The sequence below is a fragment of the Passer montanus genome, unplaced genomic scaffold, assembly GCF_014805655.1.
Source record: "Passer montanus isolate IOZ18808 unplaced genomic scaffold, ASM1480565v1 scaffold35, whole genome shotgun sequence".
NCBI lineage: Eukaryota > Metazoa > Chordata > Aves > Passeriformes > Passeridae > Passer > Passer montanus.
Genome location: NW_024368263.1, coordinates 6,381,072 through 6,408,836, shown reverse-complemented (window position 1 = coordinate 6,408,836; position 27,765 = coordinate 6,381,072). Strand labels below are relative to the sequence as shown.

General features: G+C 40.5%; 1 protein-coding gene across 2 annotated transcripts in view; it reads left to right on the top strand.

The window, feature by feature from the left end:
* PRKCA (protein kinase C alpha) overlaps positions 1-27,765 on the top strand; it is a 146,482-nt gene that overhangs the window by 86,195 nt on the left and 32,522 nt on the right. For both annotated transcript variants that reach the window (XM_039715914.1, XM_039715915.1), the window contains exons 4-8: positions 5,809-5,920; positions 6,622-6,750; positions 16,070-16,226; positions 16,320-16,454; positions 17,192-17,288. In XM_039715914.1, coding sequence (XP_039571848.1) covers positions 5,809-5,920; positions 6,622-6,750; positions 16,070-16,226; positions 16,320-16,454; positions 17,192-17,288 — 630 coding nt within the window. The remainder of the gene's footprint in view (positions 1-5,808; positions 5,921-6,621; positions 6,751-16,069; positions 16,227-16,319; positions 16,455-17,191; positions 17,289-27,765) is intronic.

Sequence of the window (27,765 nt, the reverse complement as noted above, 5' to 3'; positions counted from 1 at the left end):
GTAGGATCCAGTGGTGCTGTCACAGCAGGGAATTAAAGGCTGTGTTTTAAAGTGGGGAAAACACCTGCCAGTCCTTCTGGGCTTTTCCCTTGGTAAAGAGGAACACTGACCTCCTGTCTCTTGCAACAATTTGTGAGTTGTTTTGCATATATTGTCACCCTGTTTTCAGTAGAAACACAAACATGCCACAATTTGTGCTACTGACATCCAGGAATTACTTTTTCCTTTTGTCTAAGTGAAGTAGTTTGAAAATGTTAAGCTTTTTTTCGCTGTACACCTTTTAAATTAGTAACTATATATATATATATATATGAAAGTTTGACTGGGGATGAAGAATAATCTTGTGGTTCTGTTATGGAAATACAATATGGAAATTTGGGTACATTTGCATTTCTTTACACAAAATTGTTCTTTGTTGTAGAAGGCCCTGATACAACCTGAGTACCTCACAACTCATCTGCAGAACTCCTTTAAGTTTTTTTTGTAATGAAAAATATAATTCTCTGCTTCTCCAAAAATGTTTTTACACTTGCACTTTTGCATTTTCTGCTTCTTCATGATCATAAAAACAGCTGTTCAGGTAGGAGAAAAAAAATCCTTTCCTAACCATAGGCAATTTTTAATAAGTTAATTTTATCTCCTGCCTAACACATTGTTACCATTCACGTGTTGGCATCATGACTGAAAATGGTCCTTTTTCCTCACACCTCAATCACCACCCCGGGCTCTGGCACTGACAGGTCAAAGAGTCAGAGAATGGTGTGGGTTAAAAGGGACCTTAAAGCCCACCAGTGCCACCCCGTCCAAGGCAGGACACATTTCACTGTCCCAGACTGCTCCAAGTCCTGTCCAGCCTGGCCTTGGGCACTGCCAGGGATCCAGGGGCAGCCAGAGCTGTGCAAGGGCCTGCCCACCCTCACAGGGAACAATTCCTAATTCCCAATGTCCCATCCATCCCTGTCCTCAGGCAGTTTGAATCCATTCCCTGGGTCCTGTCCCTCCAAGCCCTTTGTCCCCAGTCCCTCTGCAGCTCTCCTGGAGCCCCTTTGGGCCCTGCAAGGGGCTCTGAGCTCTCCCTGGATCCTTTTCCTCTCCAGGTGAGCACCACCAGCCTGGCTCCAGCCCTGGGGTCATCCCGGTGCCTCCCCTGGGCTCTCTGCAGCAGCTCCAGCTCCCTCCTGTGCTGGCCCAGGGCTGGGGCAGCTCTGCAGGTGGGGTCTCGGCTGAGGGGCAGAGGCAGAACCCCTCCCCTGCTGCCCACCCCAGGGATCAGAGCCGGGGCAGGGTGGATCCTTGGCCCTCCTGACACAGCTGTTGGCACAGTCAAGCTGCATCCCATGAAAAAAAGCTCCCAAGTAATAAAGAATCTGATGTGAAACCTCCAGTGCTGCACCATCGCACAAAGTGGGGTTTGTATGTTTTCAAATTAAAGGCAATGTGGTGATTTAATGCCTGCAGAATTATAGCAGGTTCAGTGTTGCTATCAGGGGGAATAAAATCCTGCTCAAAAGGGAGCTTTTAGGCAGAATTCTGAGCTGTAATGCTCCTGAGCTGTTTTGTGCTGTGTTAAGGCACAGTGTGACATGTGCTGCTGGTTAACCATGCACTTTCAATTATTGCACACCCCCGCCTCAGAGACACAGAAATTATGGAATGATTCCTCACAGGGGGGTGCTTCCATTGCTGTTCAATAAAGGAAATGGGCTCATTTGTGCTAAACAAAGGAGGAAGGCAGGGATGGTGGCGGGGGGGCAGGATGCCTCTCAGAGGCAGTGGATGGATGGAATAATGTTGTTGGGGTTTGGGGAGATGCCTCTGTGTTCTTCTGCTTCCCTCTGCTGGAGTGTGGCAGGATTCCTGGCTGAACCCCTCTGAGCAAGTCATTTTTGCAAACTCATTTTTTGTTTTGTTTCTGCTCCACTTTTGGGTTTTCCAGTCCTTCCACCTGGTGCCAGTGTGTGCAACCCTCTCCTGGTGGATCCCTCCCTCTGTGGCTGCTCCTCTCTGTAATCACATCTCAGTTTATTCTGGTTTTTGCAGAGCTTCATGGGGTGTAGATGCCTGGTTCATCTTTACAGGGATGCTATACCCATGTGTGTCATTGCAGGCTCTGAAACCCCAGTCTATTAGAAAGCAAGCAAATGCAGAGCTAGATTTTTGCCAATTCAAAGGTTTTTCAAATAAAAATACCTAAATGTCTGTGATGTCAATTGCCCTGAAGTTTTTATCCCATTTAATTACACTGTATTGCATTAAGTTGTACTTCTAAAAATGGAGGACTGGAGAATTCACTTTTTAGCAGGAAAATAACACAAATTTTAATAGAGCACATCATCTATCACTACTGAACAGGTACTTGCCCAGTGCTTTCCCAGTGCCACTTCCCCCCCTCAGAACTTTGATGGATTTTGGAAACAGAAGTAGGTTTTCCCTTTAGAGTTTCACAATTAATCTATGCCAAGTTTAATGCAAAGTTCAATTCTCTTGCAAATAGCAGCCATTATTTGGCAGTTCATCTGTCAGATCCTGGCTTGGCTCCCTGTGTTTACTACAAAATGGGGCTGCCAGCTCTGCTTTGGGAATTATTGAAAGTTTACATTGATGAAAAAGGGATATTTGAAGAAAATTTAGAGGAGTTTTCCTTTAGCTCCATAGTTTGCCTTTAGCCACAAAAATGCTAAGGATAAGATGATTTCCTCTATGATGCACATAAGTTCATTAATGCATATTTAACACTGGGAAGTATGAACCTGTATTAAGAGCAGATAAAATAATTGCTGTTAATACAAGTAATTACAGCTGGCAATGTAGTAATTGTTATTAAAATGATTGCTTATAATTCAAGTATGAGGTATAGATTCAAGGGTAGTTCTCAGTGCATGAGAAATCCTTGTAAATATGGGAATAAGATGAAAAATTTTGTCATTTGTGATGGGTTGATAGTGATCTTTTGGCTTTCTCTAGATGGTCTTGGACTTGCTTCCTAAATAAGAATATCTTCTGAACTTCAAATTATATAAAAAAACAAACCAAAAAACATGGCATTGAAGCAGAAAATAGGATAAAACACTGATGAAGAGTAAGATAAGAGTATTCTCTTATGTGGCAGGCTTTAAATGTTTTTTAGGACATTCTATTAAAGGGATCTTTAAAGAGAGATTTCCTACAAAGTTTCCAGTTCAAGAGTAGTTTTGGTACTATTTTCCATTGTCCTCTTCTTGTAATGAAGGGCTTTGTGTGTGCATATGGAATAATAATAGCTAATAATAGTCAGAACATTTTGCTTCTCCTTACAAAATCTAATTCATATTGTTGATTTGAAAGGCCCCACAGAGGAATTTTAAACAAGGATAGAAAACTAAGATTCAGTAATGAAAGCAAGCACGGTTTCAGATGATACACATTGAGTCCTGCAGGGCCAACTGCAAAGTTTGATTCAACTTGATTTATTTATTCATGTGGCTGATTTTTGTTGTTTTCTAAGAGTGCTTTTCCTGGGATTTTGTAGCCACACAGAGCCTTGTAGTCAGGCATGAGCCCTCACTTGTGCTGGTTCTCAGCAAGTGCAGAACATTGTCCTTACATGTCACAACATTTGTAAGCCACACACAGCCCTGTTTAACTTATATACAGGCACATTCCATTGTTTGGAGTGAAATTATTTGGCAGCATTCCATAATTTCAGTATAATATGCAGGTTCCATGTATTTAGTAGGCATTGACTGTAATAATTTCCTTCCCCTCTATACCATTACTTTATTCTCATAAACAGCACTTGTGCCAGATGTCAAACACAACTTTAAACTCTGTTTATTCAGGGTCATTCTTAGGAGCTGTGGCTTTTGTCCTTCTCAGCCACAGATGTCTTACCAGAGTCATGTTTAAGTGTAGATGTTTATAAGGCAACAAGTCCCCTTCTGTCATCTAAACAAAACAATTTAGGGAAGAATTAGCTTCCCAACTGTGGTTTAAATTGTTTGGAAGGCACATAGTCACTGAGCCACCAGAGAGCCCTTCTGCACAGCCACATTCCCATGACCCTGAGCCACCAGGCCTGTGGCTGTGCCTTTAATAAATAATGAAACAGATGTTCTCTGGAGCCCTGGCTGTCACTCCATTGAGGTTCACTGTGTTTACAAAATAAATACACTTGGTAGCAGTTTGCATTTCGTGTCTCAGGCTGTACAATTATTGAAATTGTACAGAATTGAGCAGAATTATTGAAATAGTTTCAAGTTGAATTTGTGATGTAAAGTCTTTACTTGTTATCCTGAGTGCTCTATGATTTCCTTCCATACAGTGAAAAGTAGTGGTTATAGATTACTGAAAAACTCAGAATCAATACCAATTAATTCACATGAAGAATGCTACCAAAACACTAAAAACCTTCACAAAGGGTAATATGGCAAAATAGTAAAATTTGAAGGCAAAGTTTTGCCTTCTCATAGTCATATTTTTGTGAGAATTACTAATCAAAGCTCCTAAATTTCTTCAGAAAGAACTTATATTAGAGAGATCTTTTCATTTTGAGGAAAGAGTCAGGAGGTTTGCCCTTTTAAGTAACATGCTGGGCTTCCCTTTTGATTTTTGGAAAGCTTTGATTGGCAGGTAAATTTCAAAAATCAGTATATTTATAAGACAATTTAACAGTTCTTACCCAATACAAAGGTATAATACAAAATGTGGACAGAAGGGAAACATTTTAATGTCTCGTTTTGCAGCTGAGTTTTCATTGAGGGTGTTGCAGACCTGGCATTTCATGATGTCCAAGGTCTTTCTGAAAAGAGTGTTAGCAAGGATGGATTGCTAAAATCCCCAGTGTGGATTTTAATGAAGAGTCACTGCTCCCCCCAGTTTCTGACCTGGGCTGTGCAGGGATTTTTCTGACTAAAGTGCAGCTGGAGCAGGGAGGGGTCATGAAGGATTTGAGGAGAAGAGGGTGTGCCCAGGACAGGGCCATCACCACGTTTGCTTTGGCATTGCACATCTGGAGCTCTGGGATGAGCCTGGCATGGGTGAACATATGGAAAATGTGGTTTCTTCCACTGAAATAAATGTTCCTGGTTTTCCAGAGGGGATCCTTACTCCTACAGAAACAGCAGATGTCTTTGGATGTGTCAAGTGTTTAAGTGATTTGGGTGATTCCCTTTCACTGGGCCTAAATTAGGAAACATTTCCAAGCTGTTGGTGGCCTTAAAATGTCCTCACTCTTTTAGGTTTCTCTGCTAAAAAATCAGATGGGAACAGCAATCTCTGTAAAATATTTACCATGTGCCAAGTTAGAATTCATTCCCTTTCATTCACAACAATAGAGATTATAAAGTTGCAGCGTTTCAAGATGATCCCATCTGTAAAATCCTGTCTTTACAGTCGTTGGACTGTGTTCCAGATTAGCCCATGAACAGTTTCTTCCCAGTTCTCCTGCTGTATTTTGTGTCACATTTCAGAACAGTGACAATCACACTCTGTAATTAGTCTGTGAGTCTTCAGCCACAGACTGAACACTGCCATTAAACTTTATGTATGTGAGCAGTCAGTAAATGAATTTTAGTGTCCATAAATCATGGCAACAAGCCTGAGCTGACACATTTTTTCTTACAGCACCATAAAAAGGAGAATTAGGAACTGAGGGCAACGTGCCTGTGCCAATGCAGGTACCACTGTGAACAGTGTGAAGCTACACACTGAAATGTATTTTCCTGCAGCATACTTTGCAAAGCTGGAAAGCTTTTGGTATTTGAAGTAATAAATTAAAGGCATGTCAATTTATCTTTCAGGACTTAGAATCTGTGTTTGTTTTCCCTGCAGGATCCCAGAAGCAAGCACAAGTTCAAGATCCACACCTATGGGAGCCCCACCTTCTGTGACCACTGTGGGTCCCTGCTCTACGGGCTCCTGCACCAGGGGATGAAATGTGACAGTGAGTGAAGTTTCCTTCTGCTGCCAAAGGGGTGCTCTGGAAGGGGAGTGGAAGCCCTGGATAACAGCTTCTTACTTCGTTTCTCTGGAAAACACAATTTCAAATGTCAGCTATTTATAGTCCTGGTATATTTCAAGTGGATATTTCAGTGCTGTAATAACTTGGTAATTAAAATCACCTCTTCTGCTGAGAACATGGTGTACTCAGTTTGATGTGGCTGAAGAGCCTTTGTCATGGCAGCTCTGAGAAAGCTGTCGGGGTGAATTCATTCTCAAAGACTGGAGTTTCAGTTCAGTTTCTAGTCAGGGTCTGGTGTTTTCCTTGTGTTTAATTTGGAAAACTCCCACTATCAAAACCTAATAATCAATTAAACCTGCCTTCCTTCATTGCTGACATGAATGCTCTGGTTTTTAGTCATATTCCCAGCAAGTCTTTATTCCATTTTCACTTTCCCCCCGCTTGCATTTCATTAATGATATGTTTAGCTTTCTGAAGTAGATGATTTTATTTTCTGTTGTATTAACCCTCTACATAACATACTGCAAGATGGGAACCAGCCGTGGCATTTGATTGAAAACCAGGCAGCTGTAATCTGAAAGTCTTGCCAATAATTAAGCATTTATTCTTAATTGTCACTTTTAATAGATTTTCACTAAATTTTTATCTTCTCATGGGTGTCTGAACCATTTTTATGTCCGCAGCCTGTGACATGAACGTTCACAAGCAATGTGTGATAAACGTCCCAAGCCTCTGTGGCATGGACCACACAGAGAAGAGAGGAAGGATTTATCTGAAGGCTGAAGTCACTGGTGACAAATTGGAAGTTACAGGTAAACAGCTCATTTTGGAGTGTTTTAAGTTTTACAAATGTGGGATACACACTGTGAGTTTGTGTACCTTGGTCAGATCTTTGTGCATTGAAGCTGCTGATGGAGAATTTTCTTCCAGACGTGAGAGGATTTCATACAGCATGGCTTTGGATCGAGAAAATCTATTAAGTTGTGTTCATAAAAATAAGTAGAAAAAAGGAAATCTGTAGTAACAGCTTAAAAAACTTAAAAATATTACTTAGAAAATCACTGTATTGTCAGTTTTCCTTGTCAGAAGCAGCCCAGCAGGACGAGTTGCTGCTCAGGAAGTTACCCATCATCTTCAGAGCATGAGAGATACACTAAACCTCCATCAGCTGAGGAGATGTTTCCTGTATTTGAGAGTATTGAATAAACAAAGCCAACTGGGATTCAATCCCAAATACCACTCCCAGTGAGTTTTAAAATAAAAAGAGATAGTTCTCACATTCTATAAGTTTAAGGTTACCAAGATGGGGAGGAGGCAGAGAAAGGAGGGAAGGAAGGAGAGGGTGGCAGTTCCTTTCCTTGGAAGCATTTCTCTGGGATTTTGAATAAGCTGTGCCTGTGCACACCCACGCCCCCACAGACCCATCCCAAGCCTGGAATTCCAGAACACACTCCATGAAACCAGAACAGGGCACACTGCCTGTTGGGGCCTGTTTGGTGTTGTGAAATGGAATTGAATTTGGGGGAAAAGTCAGAGCAGGACAAAGTTGGAGGTTTCTTAGAACATCTCCTTTGCATAGAGAAAATCAGACAGGCCATCACTAAATTTTCACAGCTTCCAGACCCAGCAAACTACCCTGCTGACATTATTCCTCCATGCCTTTGTTCTCTCTAAATCAAATACCTCCATATTCTCCTGTCAAAGCCTGTAAAATGCATTGAAAATGAGAAGTTTGATAAAATTTAGTTGGAAAGGATCAGAATAGATCCCAAGTGATGCTTAATTGTGGCTTAACTTTTCAAAGAGCTTCCTGTCAACGTGGGAGGGGGAAATTTGTCCAAGGTACTGTCATTAGCAGAAGGTGGTTTCACTTAGTAATGAGGCGTTTCAGAGATGGTGATGCAGCTTCTAAAAGTAATTGTACCATGAGAGGGAATTAATTTAAAAATCATCTGAGTGACAAAATTTAATATTTGCTTTATTCTGGGCCGCTTTGCAGCAAGGCTCTTAAATATGGCTTAAACTTTCTGCAATAATGCACATAATTTGACAAATAACATGTGCTTATTTCCTGATGATTCAGTTGGGTTTTAATCCTTTTATGGACAGGAGCATTTATCACAAGTCGTTGTGGAAGCAAGGCACTGTAAAGTGATTATACAAACAAGGATTCTTTTAGTTCACAGTTTTATTTGAAAAGGTCTTGTCTGAGAGGTGAACGTGGTAAAATTGTAACAGATATTTTACAGGTTGTCTCCACAGGCTCTTTTAGGTGTGAGTGTACTTGGCAAATGGCAGTTCTATTGTGTTTATAAATAAAACATTTCCATCCCCCAATTAAGTAGGTTTCTGGACAACAAGGAGAATATTTACTCTAACTTTGTTATGTATAAAACAATTACAGTGCTGCTGTTGTGGGTGAGGCTTGTCAGCACTTCCAAGCTTGCTTTAAGTAAAAATGAAAATTGACCTGAAAGCAAGCTGCTTTTTTGGTTTTTTTACATAAAAAATGCCATATGGACCGAGCCAAAATGACATTTCAGGTGCCTTTTGTGTTTGTTTAACTGAAAAGGAAATTAGCAATTGCCAATTCATGGACATATTACAAAATGCAAAAATATTCTCCTAGGATGGCATTGCTTCTAAAATACTTGCTGACAAAACCTTTGTAAGAATTTGCAGTTCTCAGAGCTCCAAAGCACAACATCACTGCCTTCAGCTTTGGGAAAGGAGGTGAATTAATTGTCCAGGAGGTTTAGGAACAGCAGGAAAAATAACCAATGATTGACTGTTTGCTTTGAGCCTTTGTCTGAATCTTTTTCAGAGGAATTGCTCTGTAGGTGTTGAACTCCTCCAGCTGAATTCCTCAATATCCCTGCTCTGCATCCTGTTTGGGTTGTTAATTAGCTCCTGCTGATTCCCTCCCAGCCAGCCTTGATTGCCTGCAGAACATTTGTGCTGCTGAGGGGACCTGCCCCAGTGTTGGTGCAGATCCTTGGGCATCCCAGCAGTGCCAGCCCCACCGGGGCACAGCTGCAGGCTCTGCTCCTCTGGGGGATGTGGTTTATCTCTTTGGATCTCATCTGATCCATTATTGATCTGTGGTTTGTCTGGCACATCCCAGTTTCTCTTTTCTGCCTGCTTCTTTGGGAGTTTTGTGGTGCCTTTTGTTTCCAAGAAGCCCCACAGTGCACACACGCTGGGTGTTTTCCTGAGAACATGCTGGAAATTGGGCTGGTTTTAATTTCCAGTGAATTCTAGGAAGGAGCTAACCAGTGACTCACTCAGATTATCCACAATCTCCAACTTGGCAGGTTCTGAATGGAATTAATGCTGGGAATAATTCAGTCCTGTGTTATAAACACATTTAATTCCAATTAGTGAAGTCAGATCTTCAACCCAGGTGCATCGGTGTGGACAGCCAGGTTTTTCTGTGGGAGCTGTAGAGACTCTGCAGCACTTCTTCACAGAGGAGCTGGAATTTTGGGTTGGTGTCCTCTGCCATAACCTCACCATCTTCTCCAGGGCTGCTCAGCCTGCCCCGTTCCATGCTCATTTGTGCTGTAATTCTTAAACATCAGTGGTTTGTTTTCAATGGTTGAGTTACTTGCTTGAGAGTTGAGTTGAATATTAATAATTTATGGCACTTGCAGTACAGAAATGTGGCGGTTTTCTTTTTATAGAAACACCCTTGCATATTTCTGAAATCTCTGAGTTCGTGACCCTTTCACAGGTTGGATTGACATGGGGGGTTTGCTCTTAAGCATAGTAAATTGCTTTTTGCTATTCTTAATCCCTGTTTTTTACACTGAATTTTCTTCCTCCTGATGTGTGCTAAAAGTTTTTCACTCTTACATTTACTCCTTGACCCATCTTATAATTTAGGGCTCTTCTGAGTGAGCTCGTAGGTGGTTGAATCACAGTTCTGATTTTTTTAACTTCATTTTTTGAATTATTTTTATAGTGAAAGAACAATAACCTTTGGAAGAAAAATAACCCCATCTGGTGCACTGATATATAAAATTCTGCCACGATACTGGGACTTTAAACTGTGACCTGTCAGGCACTGGAAGTTGGATGTGACAGCAGCTGACAGGGAGGATCTGCCCTCCTGACACTCATGTGGAGACAGGATGGTGGTGGCTCTGTCATGAAAACACACATAGGCACAGCCCAGAATTTTTAAGGGGTTTTAACTGTATTTTCCTAAGCTGCAAGGGTCAGAAAATCTGGTTTTATTCTTCAGTGGTGCTTCTGTTATTTAAAGCAGAGAGCTGTGAGTGATGCCTGCAGAGGTATCACAGGCTCTGCAGCAATGATCTCCCCAGGAGCTCCCTGCTCCCCACTGGACATTTCCCAGATTTTTTAGGAATATTTTTTATAAATGAGCCATCTCCTGGCACTGCATATTAATGTCCTGTCACGCAGCTAGGGCAGGAGCCTGCCCCCAGACAGGCTGGGGACACAAACTGCAGAGTTTTGGCACATTTCAAGGTTCTCATCAAAATTGCTTCCTTAAAAGACCCCAGCATGCACACTCTGATAATTTTATTTTGATTTTCTAGGTCAGTGGTAGTGTCTGTCTTTGTTAGCATTCATTTCATAGTATCTGCAGCTGATTTTAAAAGGGAACATAAATGAATATTTTGCCTGTTTGACCAGCTTTTAGTACCAAATGCCTATAAAGCGATCCCAAATAATTGTTTCCATGTGGGAGACATTTTAAACATCTCAAAAAACACGAATCTCATGGTTTACTTCACTAATATCTTCTTTCTGACATTCCCAGAATCTGCAGGTTTGCTGCAGTCATTATGGGAAATGCTGTGCCTTTAGCAATGCCAGCCCTGGTGACAACTAAAAGCTTCCTTCCCACTTCAGTCATTAAATTTACTTTACCATGAAGAAACAGGCAATGCAAGGTGTTTAAAAAAAACATTAATTTTTCAGTAATGGCCATCTGCATGCATCCAAAAATATTAACTATATCCTATGTATTTATATAAGATAAGAATTGGAAATGTAACAGCCTGAAGCCTTTCCAGATTTTTTGATCCATCTTGTGGTAAGATTTCTGTTTCATTAAGCAGCTGTCCTGCCCAGTAGTGCATATACTTTAAGATGGTTTTTTTGTAAAGATAATCTCCATTAAAAATAAAATAGAATTGTTTCTAAGAGATTTCCATGTGAACTTGAACCTGGAGAACCTATTGCAGACAGAAGAACTTAGGCAGCAGTGTTAGGGATGATGGCACATTTTTTGTTAGTGGGAGAGAATATCTCAATAAATACAGAGGAATCAAGTCTCATGCAACATTGGTTCATTTTTCTTCTTGTTCTGGACAAGGATATTCTTCAGCTGTTCCTTGTGCATCACCTGCACACTGCACGTGTTCATTCTGCTGCCATTTTTCAGGGCTCAGGCACTGGGCTTGGGAGGGATGTGAAAGGAAATCTTCCCTGGGCAGGGGAGTAGTTATGGAATAGAGAAAAGTCTCATCTCTGAAAGCCCTTTTAGTGCTGAAAACCATAGAGACTGAACACTGCCTGGGAAGCAGGATTTGTTTCAATCAGTTGTACCTGTGAGTCACAAGCAGCTCCAGAAAGGAAGAGTTCTGTGAGTTTTAATAAAATCTCCTAAAAGATCTTCAGTGAAAGCTGAGTGTTGGAGGCAGCTTTGGGTTTTGCATGCAAAGAGTTCAAATCCAGAAATGGGAAGAAAGACTATTTTCAGTAATAGATAAATCTTTTAAACTGTGATTGAGGGGTGCAGCGGGGTATGGGGAGAAAGTTCCTTGGCTGGGAGTGCAAGATCCTCTGTCCCTCACTGAGGCACCTGGAAACTGGGCAAATCAGAAAATCTGCACCAGAAACTTCTTCAGGAGGCAGTGAGAATTTTGCAACAATTTCAGAATGCTATATTGTGAGAAAACAGGAACTTTTTGATGTATTGGAGCTAACAGCAGTCCCACCTTTCCTCCGTTTCTCTGGACCCCATGCCAGGTGAGACCACTGGAGTCCTGTGGTGTCTCCTAAAAGCAGCTTTTGGCACGAAGGTGAGAGATTTCTGCTCATCTCAGCTGCCTGCAGGACTAAAAGATTGGCAAGCAATGGTTGCTGTGATTAGTAAACTGTTTTATTATCCACATTTGGGAATTCAGGAAGAAGGGAGCTGTGACTCACTTGTGAAGGAACTGGGTGGACTCATGCTTGAATCGTTCAGCTTTGTCCTAGGGACAGAAACATTTATTTAGTCAACCCCATGATTAAATTTATCTGCTGGTACCACAAGAAGCTGTAAATCCACAACTGCATATGGCTTGCAACTGCACAATCTCATGGAAAAAGTTTCAGCTTTGTCATCCTCTCTCTGCATTCCTTAAAATCCTGCCTGAAGTTCTTCTCTTTACAAGAAGTGTTGGTTGTTCTCTGTCAGCCCACTCTGTTTTATTTAGGTTTTTATTTAAAGGATGAATACCTAAGAAGCAGCGCTGAATTTGCTCATGTCCTTACACTATTCCAGGAAAAGTGGGTGTCCCAATTTTAGCCATGGCTCCTGGATGGATACTCCAGCTTTCTAAGCAGTACTTGATAGAAGAGCTGTAGGACAGTCATCAAATAATCTGAATTTTCCACTGAATACACATTCATGATCTCCATTAAGAAGCAGGAGGAAAATGGCACATTTTGTCTATAATTCAAGTTGACATTTTGTTGTGGGTTTTATAAGAAAACCTGAGCAAGACTGGATTTGTCAGAGACATCAATCCATGCTTCTCTTTGTTGTCTTTTTATCTGTGGGCTCTCTCAGTCCCCATTAAGAGTCCAATCTGCACAAATGTCCATGAATTTACCTGGTGGCAGCTGCTTTCCTCAGTGCAGAGATTGTTATCATCCCTAATATTTATGGCAGAAAACTGACGTGCAGTATTTCAGTTTCTATCCAAATTGAGGCTGAACTTCACCTGCCTTCAACCTTCTCTAATTTAGAGTAGCATCTCTGTCACAGTGTTGAGTTTAATTAACTAATAATTAGCAAGCAGGATGAGATTGCTTGCTATGGTTACAGTTAGAGCAGAATTCAGCCACTGTACGTTGATTTATTTTCGTGGAGTTATTTTTCATTTAACTTTCTCAACCACACACAAGAGATGTTGCCTTTGGTGGGGAGGGGAATCTCTTCTTCATGTCAATTCTCCAACCTGATCTGTCCTGTTAAAAATAGGGCACATTGAAGAGATGAACCACTTGGATGCTAATTCTTGATAAGCACTATTTAGCACAAGTATCATCACGCTGTTTCCTCAGGAAAAGAAGTGCTAAGTCAGTTGGAAAAAGATGTCTGAGGGTATTAATTATGCAGACAAAAGTACAAATGGGCCAGATATCTTAAACCAGGGAGTGAGATAATGACTTTGTTAGCAGCCTGGTTTTAGTACATGTTGCATTTTTCCTTCCCAATTAATCTTGGAGCTTCTCTTTCTTGCATTTAGAGTTTTGGGGGTTTTTTTTCCTATTTTCTGTGTTTGCTGCAGGAGAAAGCAGCAATGTGCCACGTCCTCCTTCTGCCAGAGCTGGTTTGCAGCTTTTATCAGGGCTGGGCAGGGGTGGCTTTGTCCAGGGATCTCTCCTTGGCACAGCCTCCACATCCACCCAGCCCATCACTCCAAATCCTGCCTGTTTCACACTGGGCCTCTGCAGGGAAAATTTAAACATGAAATCTCAGCCTGGAGATGGTAAAATTAAGCAATTTTGTTCAGAGAATTTTAGCAGAAAAGTTACTAGTGTATTTTTAGGAAGCTGTAGAATATGTGGAGAGTTCTGCTCCTCATTTATGGCAAAGTGCAGAGTAGAAATAAAAATCAAAAAGTGGATTTTGAAGTAGTATCTCCTGTGCCAAACCTGGCAGTGCAGTCACAAAAACCATGCAGAAGAAAACTGAAAAAAAAACCCCACCAAGAAAGCAATAATAAACCCAAATATAGGATGAGAGAAAGCAGCTTGCACTGAAAGCTGTCACTTCATCCTTCACTTGCTTCATGGTTCTTAGTCCCTTTGGGACTATAAAAAATTAACTAAAATAAGTAATTTAATCTCAATGTTATTCCTTGGAAGTATTTGAAGCTTCTTCTCAGTGCACTAAATTTTAAAATTGGGTGTTTTTGTTTTCTTTCATGGGTTGAAAAGAAATGTTTTTCCAGCTGACCACAGGTGTGAAGACCCCCAGAGGGCAAACTTCAAGTAAATGAGAGTGGGAACAGTTTCTCTGGCCTGAAAGGAATCATTTCCCCAAATGCTGCAAAACCCTGTCAGCTTTACACATGGACTGTAGAAAAGTACAAATGAAATGGTCTGCAGAAAAATGCGTGGTTCTGTTCTTTTCTTTTAACACACAATGATTACTTTCCTGATATAGTTCTTTGAGGAATGCACATCGTGAATAGAATTATACTTTATTTCTAAAATTTTAGCCCATAAGCATTTTCTGTCTCTCCTTTTAAAACAAGAAATTTAAGAAACTTAATCAGTGTCAACTGTTGGGTCAAGTTAATGTGATTCGTTTCCAGCCATAATCTAATTTCATTAATTAATTTACATCACAGTATCTGTTCTGCATGAAAATTATCTTGACAAAGTAGAGTCTTCCAAAGCAGTAGCTCACATTCCTGTACTCCTCTTATTCTATATATAAAATAATATATCTATTGTTTGGATACCTTTTAACCTCCGTGCTGGGAAACAAGAGACTGAAATCCTGGGAAGGTCTAGAATGTTGGGGTTGTAATATGAAAATGCCATTTAAATCTGGGGGAAGAGGAGGACAATGTCTTGAGCAAACAACAAATATTTGTTGCTGAAGATCCTGACACCTTTTTTCTTTTTTTTTTGGTATTAGTTCTCATTGGCTTTTAAATGGCTCTAAATTCCAAATTTCTGTAGGAAACACTTTTCATCAAGAAATAGAAGTTGCTTAATGGTTGATCTTTCCTAAATTTCCCTTCAGATTTGTTCAGTTAGGTAAATTTTAGAAGCCCTCCTGAATGGAAGCAGTGGCTGAGGGCAGTGTCAGCCCTGGAAATCTCTCCAGTGGCTCTCAAAGGCTGGACTTCTTTCCTCCCTTAGGAGCCATGGCACCCCAAAGCTTCTTGCAGTCTTCCTTCAGAGACAGTTCTGACCTTGAGCTCTGACTGTCCCAAGGGAATTCCTGGGTGGAATCTCTTTTCTGTCCCAAGCAAGCCCAGGGGTTGCTGTCTCCAAGTTTTGAGATGCCCAGCTGTGAACTCCAAATTCCCCATCCCAGTCTGATCCCAGTTCATTGAGATTGGGTGGGTTTCCCAGCATGAGGGAAATTCACCTTTTATTCTTCAGAATCCTTCTTCCAGGGTGTGTGAGTGTTGCTCAAGTGTCTGCCAGAGGCAGGGCAGTGCTGGCTGTGCTCACCCTTTGGGATTCCCTTCCACCTTCCTGAGTGTTCCCTCTCTCCCTGGGGATCAGGAACAGCTCGAGATAAATTAACTCACTTTGTTTCTCCCTTTGGCATTGTCAAAGTAGAAAGCTGCATTAGGATTTTTGTGAAGCTGGAGCTCCACTTGTGTTCCTGCACTTTTCCTTTGGTTGCTGTCATGACAATGCTCCCAAGGATTCCATCTGACAGCTAATGAGCCGTGAATCCGTGGGAAGGGTGCTGCTAGAAACCTTCCAAAGAGGGCTTGTGTCGAACACCTGATCCCCTGCAATCCCCTGTGATCTGCCTGTGCCTCTTGCAGTACTTGCCTCCTAATCTGTGGTTGTGTAACCTAAGAGTGATGAGGGAACAAAAGCACAAAGAGTTGGTACCTGCTTAGAAAAATTACAGTGATGGATTTGGGTATTTAATCATTGCACTGCAGGGAGAGCTGCCTGGAAGCTGTGTGTTGCTTGTGAATCACTCTTCTCTCCTGTCATTGCTCCCTGCTATTCTTATAAATATCACTCAGTACAACCTTTCTTTACAACAAGTAGTTTCTCCCATGCCAAGTCTGACAGGTGGGTTTCACATCTTATTTATTTGTCAACGTGCTTCAATAGCTCTGGTCTGACATGTAATTTCTTTTTTACAGTGATGTGTAATCCTGTGTTTTATATTGACAGTGAGAGAAGCAAAAAACCTCATTCCCATGGATCCAAATGGACTTTCAGATCCTTATGTCAAACTGAAGCTCATCCCAGATCCTAAGAATGAAAGTAAACAAAAAACAAAAACCATCCGTTCTACCCTGAACCCGGACTGGAATGAGTCATTCACGTTGTGAGTTTAACACCCTGATTTCCTGGGGGTCTTTGGATGCATTTTATTGTTGATTTTGGTGTTGACAACTCCTGCATTTCTCTCCTTTTTTAGTAAATTAAAACCTACAGACAAAGATCGCCGGTTATCCGTAGAGGTCTGGGACTGGGACCGAACCACCAGGAATGATTTCATGGGGTCGCTCTCTTTTGGGGTGTCAGAGCTTATGAAAATGCCAGCCAGTGGATGGTAAGAGTTTCTGAAAAGAGAAGGAGAGAATATATCACCAAAAGTTTTAAACTTGTCCTCCTTTTTCAATGTGATCTACCTTTTATTTGAGTTTTTCACTGTGTTTCAGGCTATAAATTCACTGAAGTGCAACTAAACCTAGGAAACACAGGCTATATATATCAAAGGGGGATAATAAAACAATTCCTTTTCTTTTATGGTGTTCCTGAAACTTCTGCTGGAGCCCGGAGCTGCTGCAAACTCAATTCTGTGAACACAGTCTTGTGATACAAATTTTATTTTTATCTCCAATATGATGTGTTCAATACTTGGTGTATCATGTTATATATAGCTCTGCAAATTCAAAGCACATGGAAACTGATCTCGTAAAATGCCACCTCATTACCTGCCAGGAGAGGTAGAACTCATCCCATCTCAAAAAGGACATTTCTTCAATGACACTTTGTAGGGCTATGGAAGACAAAGGTTCCTCCTCAGGGTTGGTGTCTCCCATCAGATCCCAGGATGAGTGGGAAGAATCTCCTTGTCCATTAAACTGTCTTGACAGATAGCTTGGGATGAAAGATCTGATTACAGGTAAAATATATTCTATTTCTGAGTTTGCTTCAGGTCTTTGAGATCAGTTCTTTGCATACCTGTGGCATTGATACAAACCACACACAAACAACAAAATCAGATTTTGAGTCTATCAGGAAAAAAATATAAAGTCACCAATTTTTTTCTGAAATCTCCCACAGGTACAAGCTGCTGAATCAAGAAGAGGGTGAATACTACAATGTTCCAATTCCAGATGCTGATGAAGATGGGAATGCAGAACTTCGACAGAAGTTTGAGGTGAGGATTAAACACAGATGTGTGCAACTAAATATTGCATTTATTTTTCACTTCACTACCAAAAAAAAAGATCTGTTAAATGATACATATGTTAGAGTGCTCCTATTTCTGTCCCTGTGACAGCTCTGGTGTCTGTGGTTTTCTTGAAGATTGGACCAAATGGTTTAATTCAGAGATGGTATCATTTTCCTGACAGTTCAGCTTCTCTGCTATGACACTTAGAAGTTGGTATTTTAAAATATGATATGTCAAGTATATGTAATAATTTCAATGTCTTTTAACAATTGCTGCAAAATCTGCCATCCACTATCACTGATATCTGCATTATTTGACCAAAAAAATTCTCAGAAACAATGGTATTTTAATACTTTGAATATTTCACACTGTAACTTGGGGTGTTTTAAGAAAATATTTTCATGTTCACACTTTGGAGCTTTAATGTCTTTGCAGAAGGTTTTTATGTGAAACTCTGATCTCTGTAGTGTGGGGAAGGATGTTGATGTTTTTAAGGATCAGAGGTATCGCTGGGTATGTACAAATAAGAAAATCCAGAGAAAAGTGATGCTTTTTGCAGTGTCTTGCCTCCTGTGGTGCCAGCTGGAGAAGCTGGTAGCCACAAGGATGGTCTCATGTGCCACACAAAGGAGTTTTTTTGTTAATGATCAGACTCTGCCTCTTCTGACAACCACAGCCAGAATTACAACAAAATATTTGCTGGCCAGTGAGCCCAGGAGCAGGACAGGTATGGCCTGGGGTGGGGGGGTTTGCTGGTGCAGCTCCTCTGCCCTGCCTGCTCTCCCAGCTGCACACACAGCCAGGAGCTGGAAATGTTCCAGCCTGCAGTTCACAACCTTAGCCAAGCTGTTTATCCAAACATAATGAATGTACCTGTTGTGCATAAACAAACCTGCCTGTTCCTTTCAACCTGAAATGGGAATTTTCTATGTTCACCATCAGGCAGAATTCTCCATTGTTATTATAAAAGATGGGTTAACCCACGAAAGTGAGGAAAAACGGCACATGTTCAACTTTCAAGAAGGAAAAAGAAAAGGTGCACCAATTTCTTCTGAACCCATTTGGATCAGCTCCCATGTCTGCAGCATGAACTATGATTTTTGTTACACATTTGAGAAGTATTTGAGCTCCATTCCATTTTCCTTTCTTTACAGTCGTGATCTGACCAGTGTGATTTCATTTTGCTGCACTAGGTCATTTGCTATTCAAGATCATTTTTGGTTTTTATCCTCCCTAGAAAGAATAGCTTCAAAAGTAATTCTGTCCATGTTTCTGTGCATTATGCAGAGTCTGGAATTGAGTGGATATTTATATATTGATGATATAGGTATAAAAATTTACCTGTTTTTCTCAGGTCAGAGGCAGCTCAGAGCCAAGTCACTAAAATTGTCCATTTAAAAATGCCAGATATTACATGCAGTGTGTTTGCATATTGAATTTACAGTCCCTGAGGTTGTTTCTTAATCCTGCTGTAAATACTTTGGTTGCAGGAGGAACAGTGAAGGTTTCTCCATGTCCTGCAATGAAATGGAGTAGAAATCCTGAGAGGATTCATGTAAAACTACTGGACCTAGTCTCAGAGACAGCAGCTTCACCAAGGGGCAGCTCTGCCTCAGAAATAATTAGTCTGTCTCAAAGTCTAATTAGTTCAGCCTCAGCAGTGTGTGTTTGAGGCTCCCCCTGTTCTGAGCCAGTCTGCTTGGTGCTCTTTGAGTGGCTGAATTAATCCAGGGAAGGGAATGGGCCTTCAGCACGCACACGGTGTCTCCAATAATTGTAATTTCCCAAGCTGGACCATGAACAGTTTTAATGAGATAAATGAGATAAATGAGAGTATTGGTAGCTGAACAAACCCTGGAATCACAAGGCCAGGGCTGGTGTAATATGGTTACATGGCTGAAGGGTTTGGCTTCACCCTCTTTCCCTATCTCAAAGTTTACCATGATGAGGAGGAGCAGAACCCTCCATGATGGTTACATGGCTGAAGGGTTTGGCTTCACCCTCTTTCCCTATCTCAAAGTTTACATGATGAGGAGGAGCAGAGGGAAGCAGAACCCTCCATAGAATATTCTTCCTTGGTTTCAAGGGGCATCACTGTGAGGGCTTCTGAAAATTCACAGCACAGATGTCTGCATGGTGGTATTTCACTTATTAGCTATTCTGGTATGGCACATAAGTGGTGCTGACTCTGATCATCTTCTCCTTTCTTTCTGTTATCATTTATATCCTGGCTTGCACAGGCATCTTATTTTAGGTGCCCTGTAATAAGGAATAAGTAGACAGCACTGAGAAAAATGCTGCTATTTGTGACTTCATGACATCATCTAAATAAATATTTCCACTGTTCTAAAATCAGCACTGAAGCCTTACAGGAAGAAGATTGCAGGTCTTGACTGTCACTTTCCTGGGAGAGTGAATTTGTCAGGAGATCAAAAATATAGATGGACCAAAGGGTCTCACTGTGCCACCTTCCCATTTATCAGTTTATGGAAGGAGTAATTCCAGAGTTCTTCCCAGTCCAGTCTGCACTTGCAGTGCTTGGTCTATTTTTTGATGTGTGACCATGTGATTGGTAGCCAAGCTACAGTGATTTAACTTTGAGTACAAAATGACAACAGTTTCCACAAAAATATTGCATTACTTATATCTAATACTGAAAATAAATAATGGTGGCCTTCAGAGTAAAGGGCTGTATACAAACCTAAGCTACACAAGAGCAGAGAAACTTTAGGATTGGGATTTCATTGTTTCATATTAAAGAAGAATAAGATTATTTTCAGCTTACAAAAGGCCAGAGAGCCAATAAATGTAGAATTTGTGAAACCACTTTCTGATCTTGAAAATTGTAAGATGTTCTGGAAATTGACTTTGCCTTTTCAACTAAAATTTAGAAATGTGGGTAGGAAGAACTCCAAAACCACTTAGGAGCTACCTCCCATTTAAACCAGAATTTTAAGCATATCTGCCTGCATCCATATTTCAGGCAGCTTTAAGATTTGGCCTTAAGCTCATTGATCTCAAACCATTTGCACAGCACCATCACAGCCTTCTTAGCACATCACTTTCACAGCCCAGATTTCTTCTGGAATTGTGGCTCTTAGCCACACCAATCTCATGGAAATGCTGCTTTGCTCACTGGACCTCCTGGCACTTATTCCTAAGTAATTTATTCCATGTAAATCTACAATAAAATAGTATAAAATATAGTAATAATATCATATCATCTTTATAAAATATTTTGAAGTGAAGTGAATATTTTGAATCTATTACTATTTACTTATTTATAATAAAGATTATAAATAAGTAAATAGTAATAGATTCAAACCTTCACTTATACTTGTAACTGAATGCTGAAAACTATTTGTCATGAGAAGTTTCTTCATGGCCCATTCTGCCACATCTGAATCAGCTGAAAAATTAACACCCAACCTTTGCCCAGAATGGATCCCCTCCAACAAATGGGACCAAATTTGGAAAAGAAAGAATTGAGGATTGTGGGTTTTTTACCTTTTAAATTTTGTTGCAAGCAGTTTTCTTATTATATTCTAGGTATAATCTATATGAGCCTGTGCAGTATATAGAAATGGAGGGATATTATGCAGAGGTGCAATGCAGTATTTTCTACACAACAAAACTGTATTCAATCTACGTATTTTCTGGATCTCACCTCTCACTAAAGCTCACAAATCTATTATCTGCTCATTTAGCAGTGTGATCAAATCTGTCCTCAGTGATTTATACATGATACATCATTATTAATATTTAGAGGTAAAAATATACTCTTGTAGGAAGTGGAGGCAGGATAAAATCTGTCACTATTTTTCAGTTGCTTTTAACCTTTAGTTGTGAATTTTCTCTCTGGAATGGCATTATTTGTGGCCATCTCAAAATGAAACTCCCTTCTCACCAAGCATATTCAGAATAATTGTGGCTGCTCCATAATTGTCCATGCTGAAGTTGCCATGGGAACTCCCAACAGTCCCAGGTGCCTCCATGGACCCAAACTAGGAAATCTTCTAACTGCACCATCTACTCTTGGTTATGTACTTATTTCCTTCTTCCAGTACTTTTCTAGTCAAAGAAAAAAGCAGAATATTGAAATAATGCAACCTTCTGGTATTTTTGTCTACCTGGCTGTGATTTGAGCAGTAAGATGCCTTTGCCATTTAGGGCATCATTCCTTTTTTCCTGAATTTGGGGGAAAAAATGTGCAAATTCTAAAACGTCTGTTGTGGGAAATTATTTGAGTTTGGTCCAGCCCTTTTTATTTTTCCTGCTTAGTAAAGCACTTCTTGATACTTAAATATCACCTCAGAGTAATAATAGAATAATACTGATTTAAAAGTAGGCTGGTGAGCTGTTTTATGATCTCTCCCCTTCTTTCCACATCACCAGCACTGGGAAATGTTATTAAAAATAAAGCAGCTGTTATGGTCCATATAAAGGATTTTTTTAATTAAACAAAGAACAGAGCAGCCATAATCCTTACCCATGGTCACATTTACTGAGCACGAGGTGTGTTGGTGATGGGAGCAGGCTCAGTCACTGCACCAGCTCTGGCAATTGCAGTGATCCAAGCACATTTCTGTGAGGGAATGGGATTCTGCTCGTAAAATCCTCATTTTAGAGCATCTCTGGAAAGACACACAATGGTCCTCCTGGTGCACACTCTTCACATGTCAGATATGTTCTTTTGTTCTGATTATTTCCTTCAGTGTAGCTCTCTGGGTGGCTTTGACAGAAACAAAATCCTTCCCTGAATTTCTGAGAGCTCTGACTGCTGTCCCACCACAGGGACTGTCCCTGGACCCTGGGAGGGGACAAACACCCACATCCCTGGCTTTGAGTCCTGTTTGTGAGAGATTCCAGCTGCTTTGACCATGGAATTGCTGATGGAGTTCCTTTTTGCAGCCCAGAAAGAAGGAGAGGGAGCAGAGCAGGGTGGATGTCGTGTCTGAGCACTGGAACTGGTCAGTGGTGACATTTTGGTGACCTCTCAGTGCTTTCAGACAGAACTATCATTATGATCCTAAAGAAAATGTCTTCTGAAAAGCCTTATCATTATTGTGATCCTAAAGAAAATGTCTTCTGAAATACCTCCTCATTTGAAAGATAACAGGACGGATGTGGAGCTTGGCCATCAGGCTCAGTGATAAACACCTGGAACCTCTCCAGTGACGCAGGGTCTGAGAGGTATTTCTGCTCCTGGGCTCCTCCAGGATGCAGGGCAGCCCTTTGTTTTGTTAATCTTGTGTGTTAATCCTTGTGCAGGCCCGAATTTCCAGCCCAGAAGCCTTGGGCTGTGTGTCTGCACACAGCTCATGTGGATTTACACCATCAGGCAGCCTTGTGGCAGCACAGCTGGGTTAAACAGGACAGAAACTGTCCCCAGAGATCAAGGCACAACTAAAACTCTTTGATAAGTTTTGTTGCTGTTACAGTCTAAAGCTGAAATACCTTTCTTTTATTTATAATTTCTTCTCTGGACATCAGTACATCAGTTCAGATTGTTTCAGTGCAGTCCCTGCATTTCTCAGATCTTTACCACTCCTCTTAATTTTTTTAATCCATTTCTGTCTGCTTTATTAGAAAGGAGGAGGCCAGACCATTCTTAATCTGGCATTTTTCTGATATTCACAAAAACTTTAGGTTAAAAGGACGTTATGTTTCTTTCCTTTAATAATGGCCAGGACATAGAGTTATCTTTATTCTGAGCTGGAGGCTGGGGGGAAATGTTGCAGCTGCATAGCCAGGGCCACAGCAGATACTCCAGGGACTGTTTCCATGACTTCTTAAGAGCCCAGTAAATTTTCTAATTTAATCTGTTTTCATTCAATTTTTCATTTAAAAAACCCACCCCAAACAAACACACAACCACAAAACCCCCAAGATAAACTGCAGAGGAGCTTGTGATTTTTTCAAATTGTGATTAATATCTCCAGGTCTCTGTAAAGTGTTATAAGGGCTGGGAAGGAAACATTACTTTTCCATTTTTGCCCCAGAGCTGTTACACTGCAGTTACTTTACTCTTTTTTTTTTAAATAAATAAAAGATATGGTCTCTTCCATATCTGTCTCTAACCAATATGCATTCCCACTTTGAAGCTTCAGGCAGGTCAGCAAAGGGAACATGAAAAGAGAAATAACATTGCTGACACTTCACATTGCAAATGACAAGATGAAATTTACTTTTCAGGAAACAGAAACTAAGCCACACTGAAATCATGACCAGCCAAAATATCACTGGCACATCAATCCACACTCATTATGCATAAAGAGATATAAAAAGAAGAGCTGCTTTTTTTGGCCATGGCACTCATTCCTATTTTTAAATTGTGCATATTTAATCATTAGAGAATAGTTTGCAGCATTATAGAGATGCTGTTAGATGACTCCATCTGTTCTGTACTATAGTTTGGCAGGGGGGGATTCCCATATGCAGTTGTCTGGAGGTTTCCCATCCACTCAGCACAGCTCAAACTGGAGGACTTGAAATTTCTTGAGTAGATGGCACAAATCTCTGCTTTCAGTGCGCTGATTTCCTTAAGGCTTTTCTCACTGGGTTGTGATTTGAGGTGAAGAATATAAAAAAACCCCGTTGATGGCAGGGATTTCCTCATCCCTCATATAAAAGTGAAATGTGTGTTGCAAAACACGGCAAGGACAAAACTCCCAAATCCCTGTGCACTGTCACCCCCGTGGGGCTCAGCCAGGGCTGAGAGCCGGGGTGCCCCTGGCCAGCTGTGCACAGCTGGAGGCTTTGCCAGAGGCTGTCCATGCATGGGCTGTGTGTGTGAGCTGGGGTCCCAGCGAGGAGCAGCACAGTGCTCCTGCTGATGGACACCAGGACTGAACTCCCCTTTCTTTGTCCTGGGTTTTTTCTGTGCTTCACAGACGTGTCCATTTCTGTGGTCCAGCTGCTGCTTGTCTGTATTTGTTTATTTCTGCTGCTAATTGTGGTTGCTGTGCTGTGCCAGCCCGTTACTAACCACGCAGTGTTTCTCCCTCTCCTGTCTCTTCCAGGACTGTCATGTAAATATCCACTTCTTCAAGGTAGTTTTCTCCTTGGTGTTCTCCTACACACAACCTCCTTTACCAACATCTGAAGTTTATTCCGTTTATTTTCATTCTCACTGGCTTTTAAGGATGCACTTATTTTTTTTCCACTTGAAGCTTTTCTAATTGGTACTAAAAAATTAAAAATTGAAGTATGATTTTAATTATCAATAAACAATTGGAATATTATACTTCATAATAAATAATTGAAGTATTATACTTCATAATATTTCATATTCATGAAATATTTCATCTATATAATATTTCATCATAATGATATTTCATATTCATGAAATATTATTAAGCATAATTTTTTAATTATTTTTTTAAATTCAGTATGAAGTATTCAGAATTTATTCCATAATTTGTCATAAAATTATGCCCAGGTTAGAATTTTACTACCAAAACAAAGAGTGATCAAACCTGAGAAGGTGCAGTGTGCCTTTCTTTTTGGAGGAATTAGTTAAATGAGTGCCACCTTCTCATGGAAAATGGAAAAAGGTGCATCTTTAATTTGAAAGACATTCATGGAACTTTAAGTAACTTTCACAGATAAAATAATGTTCATGGTCACTTTATATTTAAATCGATAAATTTAGAGCATGCATGTTTTATGATTTAACATAGCACATCTATTGCTGGATGTTATTTGTTGTATTGTAGGAGATTTTACCCATGTGCACAGATGCTCTGGTACCTGAAATACCAATTCACCTGTTTATTTCTCATTTTGCTCCTTTCACTACTCCCCACATCACTGAGTTACTGCCATAACAGTTACATCTCAGCACTGAGAACTTACATGTGTTTTGTTTATATTTGCATGTATCTAACAAATGATCTTGCTTGATTAGGGCAAAGGCCACTGGCACAAACCACTTTCAGTTTCATACATTGGTGAAGTTACAATTTCGATTAAAATTTGAAGCTCCTGTGTTGTAAACTGTGTTCTAAGACTCTAAGATTATTGAAGTCATTATAGTCTTCAAATAGTATTTTTAGAACTGAAGCTGACCTGGAGCACTTTGCATTATCACTCAAGGTTTAAAATACTTAATTTTAAAAACAAATGTTATTTTTTAAGAGTAATTATATTATTAATGCATGATTTTAACAAATGTTCTAACACTGAATCAGAAAAATCAAATTAATCACTTTCCTTAACCATGACTTTTTATCTCAGAAAAGCCTGTACAGAAGAGAACTGCCCTTCCTCAATCCTTTACACTTCTTCATTTTGAAAATAAAATCACATGGTTGTGTCATTGGTGAAACCTGTTTGATACTGGGAAGTTGGAAGTTTCTCTACTTAAATGCATTTTTAAACCAGAGCAAAAGTCACCCTGATAAAATGCATCTGGCAGAAATAGGAACTTTTGTCACCTCAATGTAAAACCCAGGCCTTGAAGAGCACTGATAGAAGCTGACAAAAGTCCTTGGTTAATTCATGTTTCCACCATAGGAGTGCACCCAAAAAAGGACTGAAGGGTTTCCCACAGCTGCTGCTTCAGGAGCAAAATTCATGTTTAGTCCTGATGGATTATAAACATGAATTCCTTCAGAGAAAGCTGGTATTCTGTGTCTGTGGGGACACTCTGGAATTCAGGGCTTTTCATGGGAAAAAATGCTTCCTTGCTTATTGTGTGTCTTTTCTCAGTAAATGACCACAAATCCCCTTCCCTGCTGCTGGCAGTGAGGCTGAGCCCTGAGCTCAGCCCAGGAGCATCCTGGGGATGATGGTCCAGGAGATCCCTGTGCCAGGAGCATCCCTGGGGGTGATGGTCCAGGAGATCCCTGTGCCAGGAGCATCCTGGGGATGATGGTCCTGGAGATCCCTGTGCCAGGAACATCCTGGGGATGATGGTCCAGCAGATCCCTGTGCCAGGAGCATCTTTGGAAGGTCCTGTGGGAATCATTTGGGGTGGGGCTGCTGGGGAGGTTCCATCCCCAAGTTTGCAGGGCTGGAACTGAAAGGAAGCACCAGGAGGAAGTGAAGGAGGAAGGGCAGCATTCCTGAGGATAACACAACAATTCTGAGCTAGGAACCAGGAAATGTACAAAAATTAATTTATAATATCACAGGAAATGGGAGATATATTTTGAATACTTGTGTATGGAACAATCAGACACTGGGAAGGGCCACACACCTATCCTGCTTTTGCCCCACTGCAGAGTGTGTATTTAAACAGATTATTTCTCAGCATCATGCAGAAAACACCTTCCTCTGTGTGTGTGTGAGAGAGATAAATCATTTCAGAGCACATTAAGATTTGGATATAGAATCCCAAGGTTTTAAAATCAGTCCTGCTTTGCAGCTTCGAATGGCTGGTGGGATTTGATTGGAGGGATTTGCTCTGAGATCAGGGAGAGCTAAAGTCCTTAAAAATTCTTTTTGAACAGAATTTTAATTTTCTTTTTCCCTTATTGAAATAAGGTTTATGCTTAAAAGCAAATTCCACACTCTAGGTTTTTTTATTATTGAAAACTAGCAGTAATTTGCATAATTAAAGAATGGAGGAGCATATAGAAAAGCAATTCTTCTTTTGACACATAGGGGTTTGCTGTTGTAGCATCCTATTTGCTTTTGGGGATTTTTATTACCACCACCACAGGACTTCTGCAAGAATTTTTGAATATTATTCCTAGGCAGCCTCTTTAATTACATTTCATCTCGTTAGGCACTGCTCTGTTGCAGGGGAGAGAGTGTTTGGCAATAAAGGCAGGAAACAAAGTGGACTCAGGTGGCTGCAGGATTATTAAACAGATTAAACATGTTGACAGTGCCAAATGAGGAACTGGAAACTCTTCCCTCTCTGGATTTCACAGCTCACACAGGCAGACATTGTTGTCCAGGGCAATATCCCCTGAAATTCCTGCATGGGGATAGATCCATCCCTTTCCCAATGTCTCTCATAGTCCTTTGACTTCACTGTCTCCATTTTCCAGGGAATATGGTTACCTTCACCTTGTGCCTGGCACATTTGGGAATATTTTAGAAATCATGTGTTCAGGTACTTCACACAGCTTTAACTTCTATCCAGCAGGATAAAAAAGTTTAAGGAAAATAACTGAATAGGGAATGTTGTTAAAAACCCCACAAAAAAGGTCTGTTGAAGAGATCCCTTATATAGTAAACTGTTGTCCTTTCAGATTCCCTTTTTTTCTTTATCCTAAGTAAAGTTGAGGTTAAGAAAATAATTTCTTCTCAAAGTGAGAAACCACAAGAGGTCAGCAAAGAACAGGGAAAAGCTCCCAGAGCTGAGCTGGCTCCTGCAAAAGGCCTGAAAAAAAAAGAAATCATCCACATTGTTTGTGTGTATATATCCTTAGAAAATACAGACCCGTTAATTTAATCCATAATTTCAGTAAAATTCAGTATAACATTTTTCACACAGCCCTTTATTCAA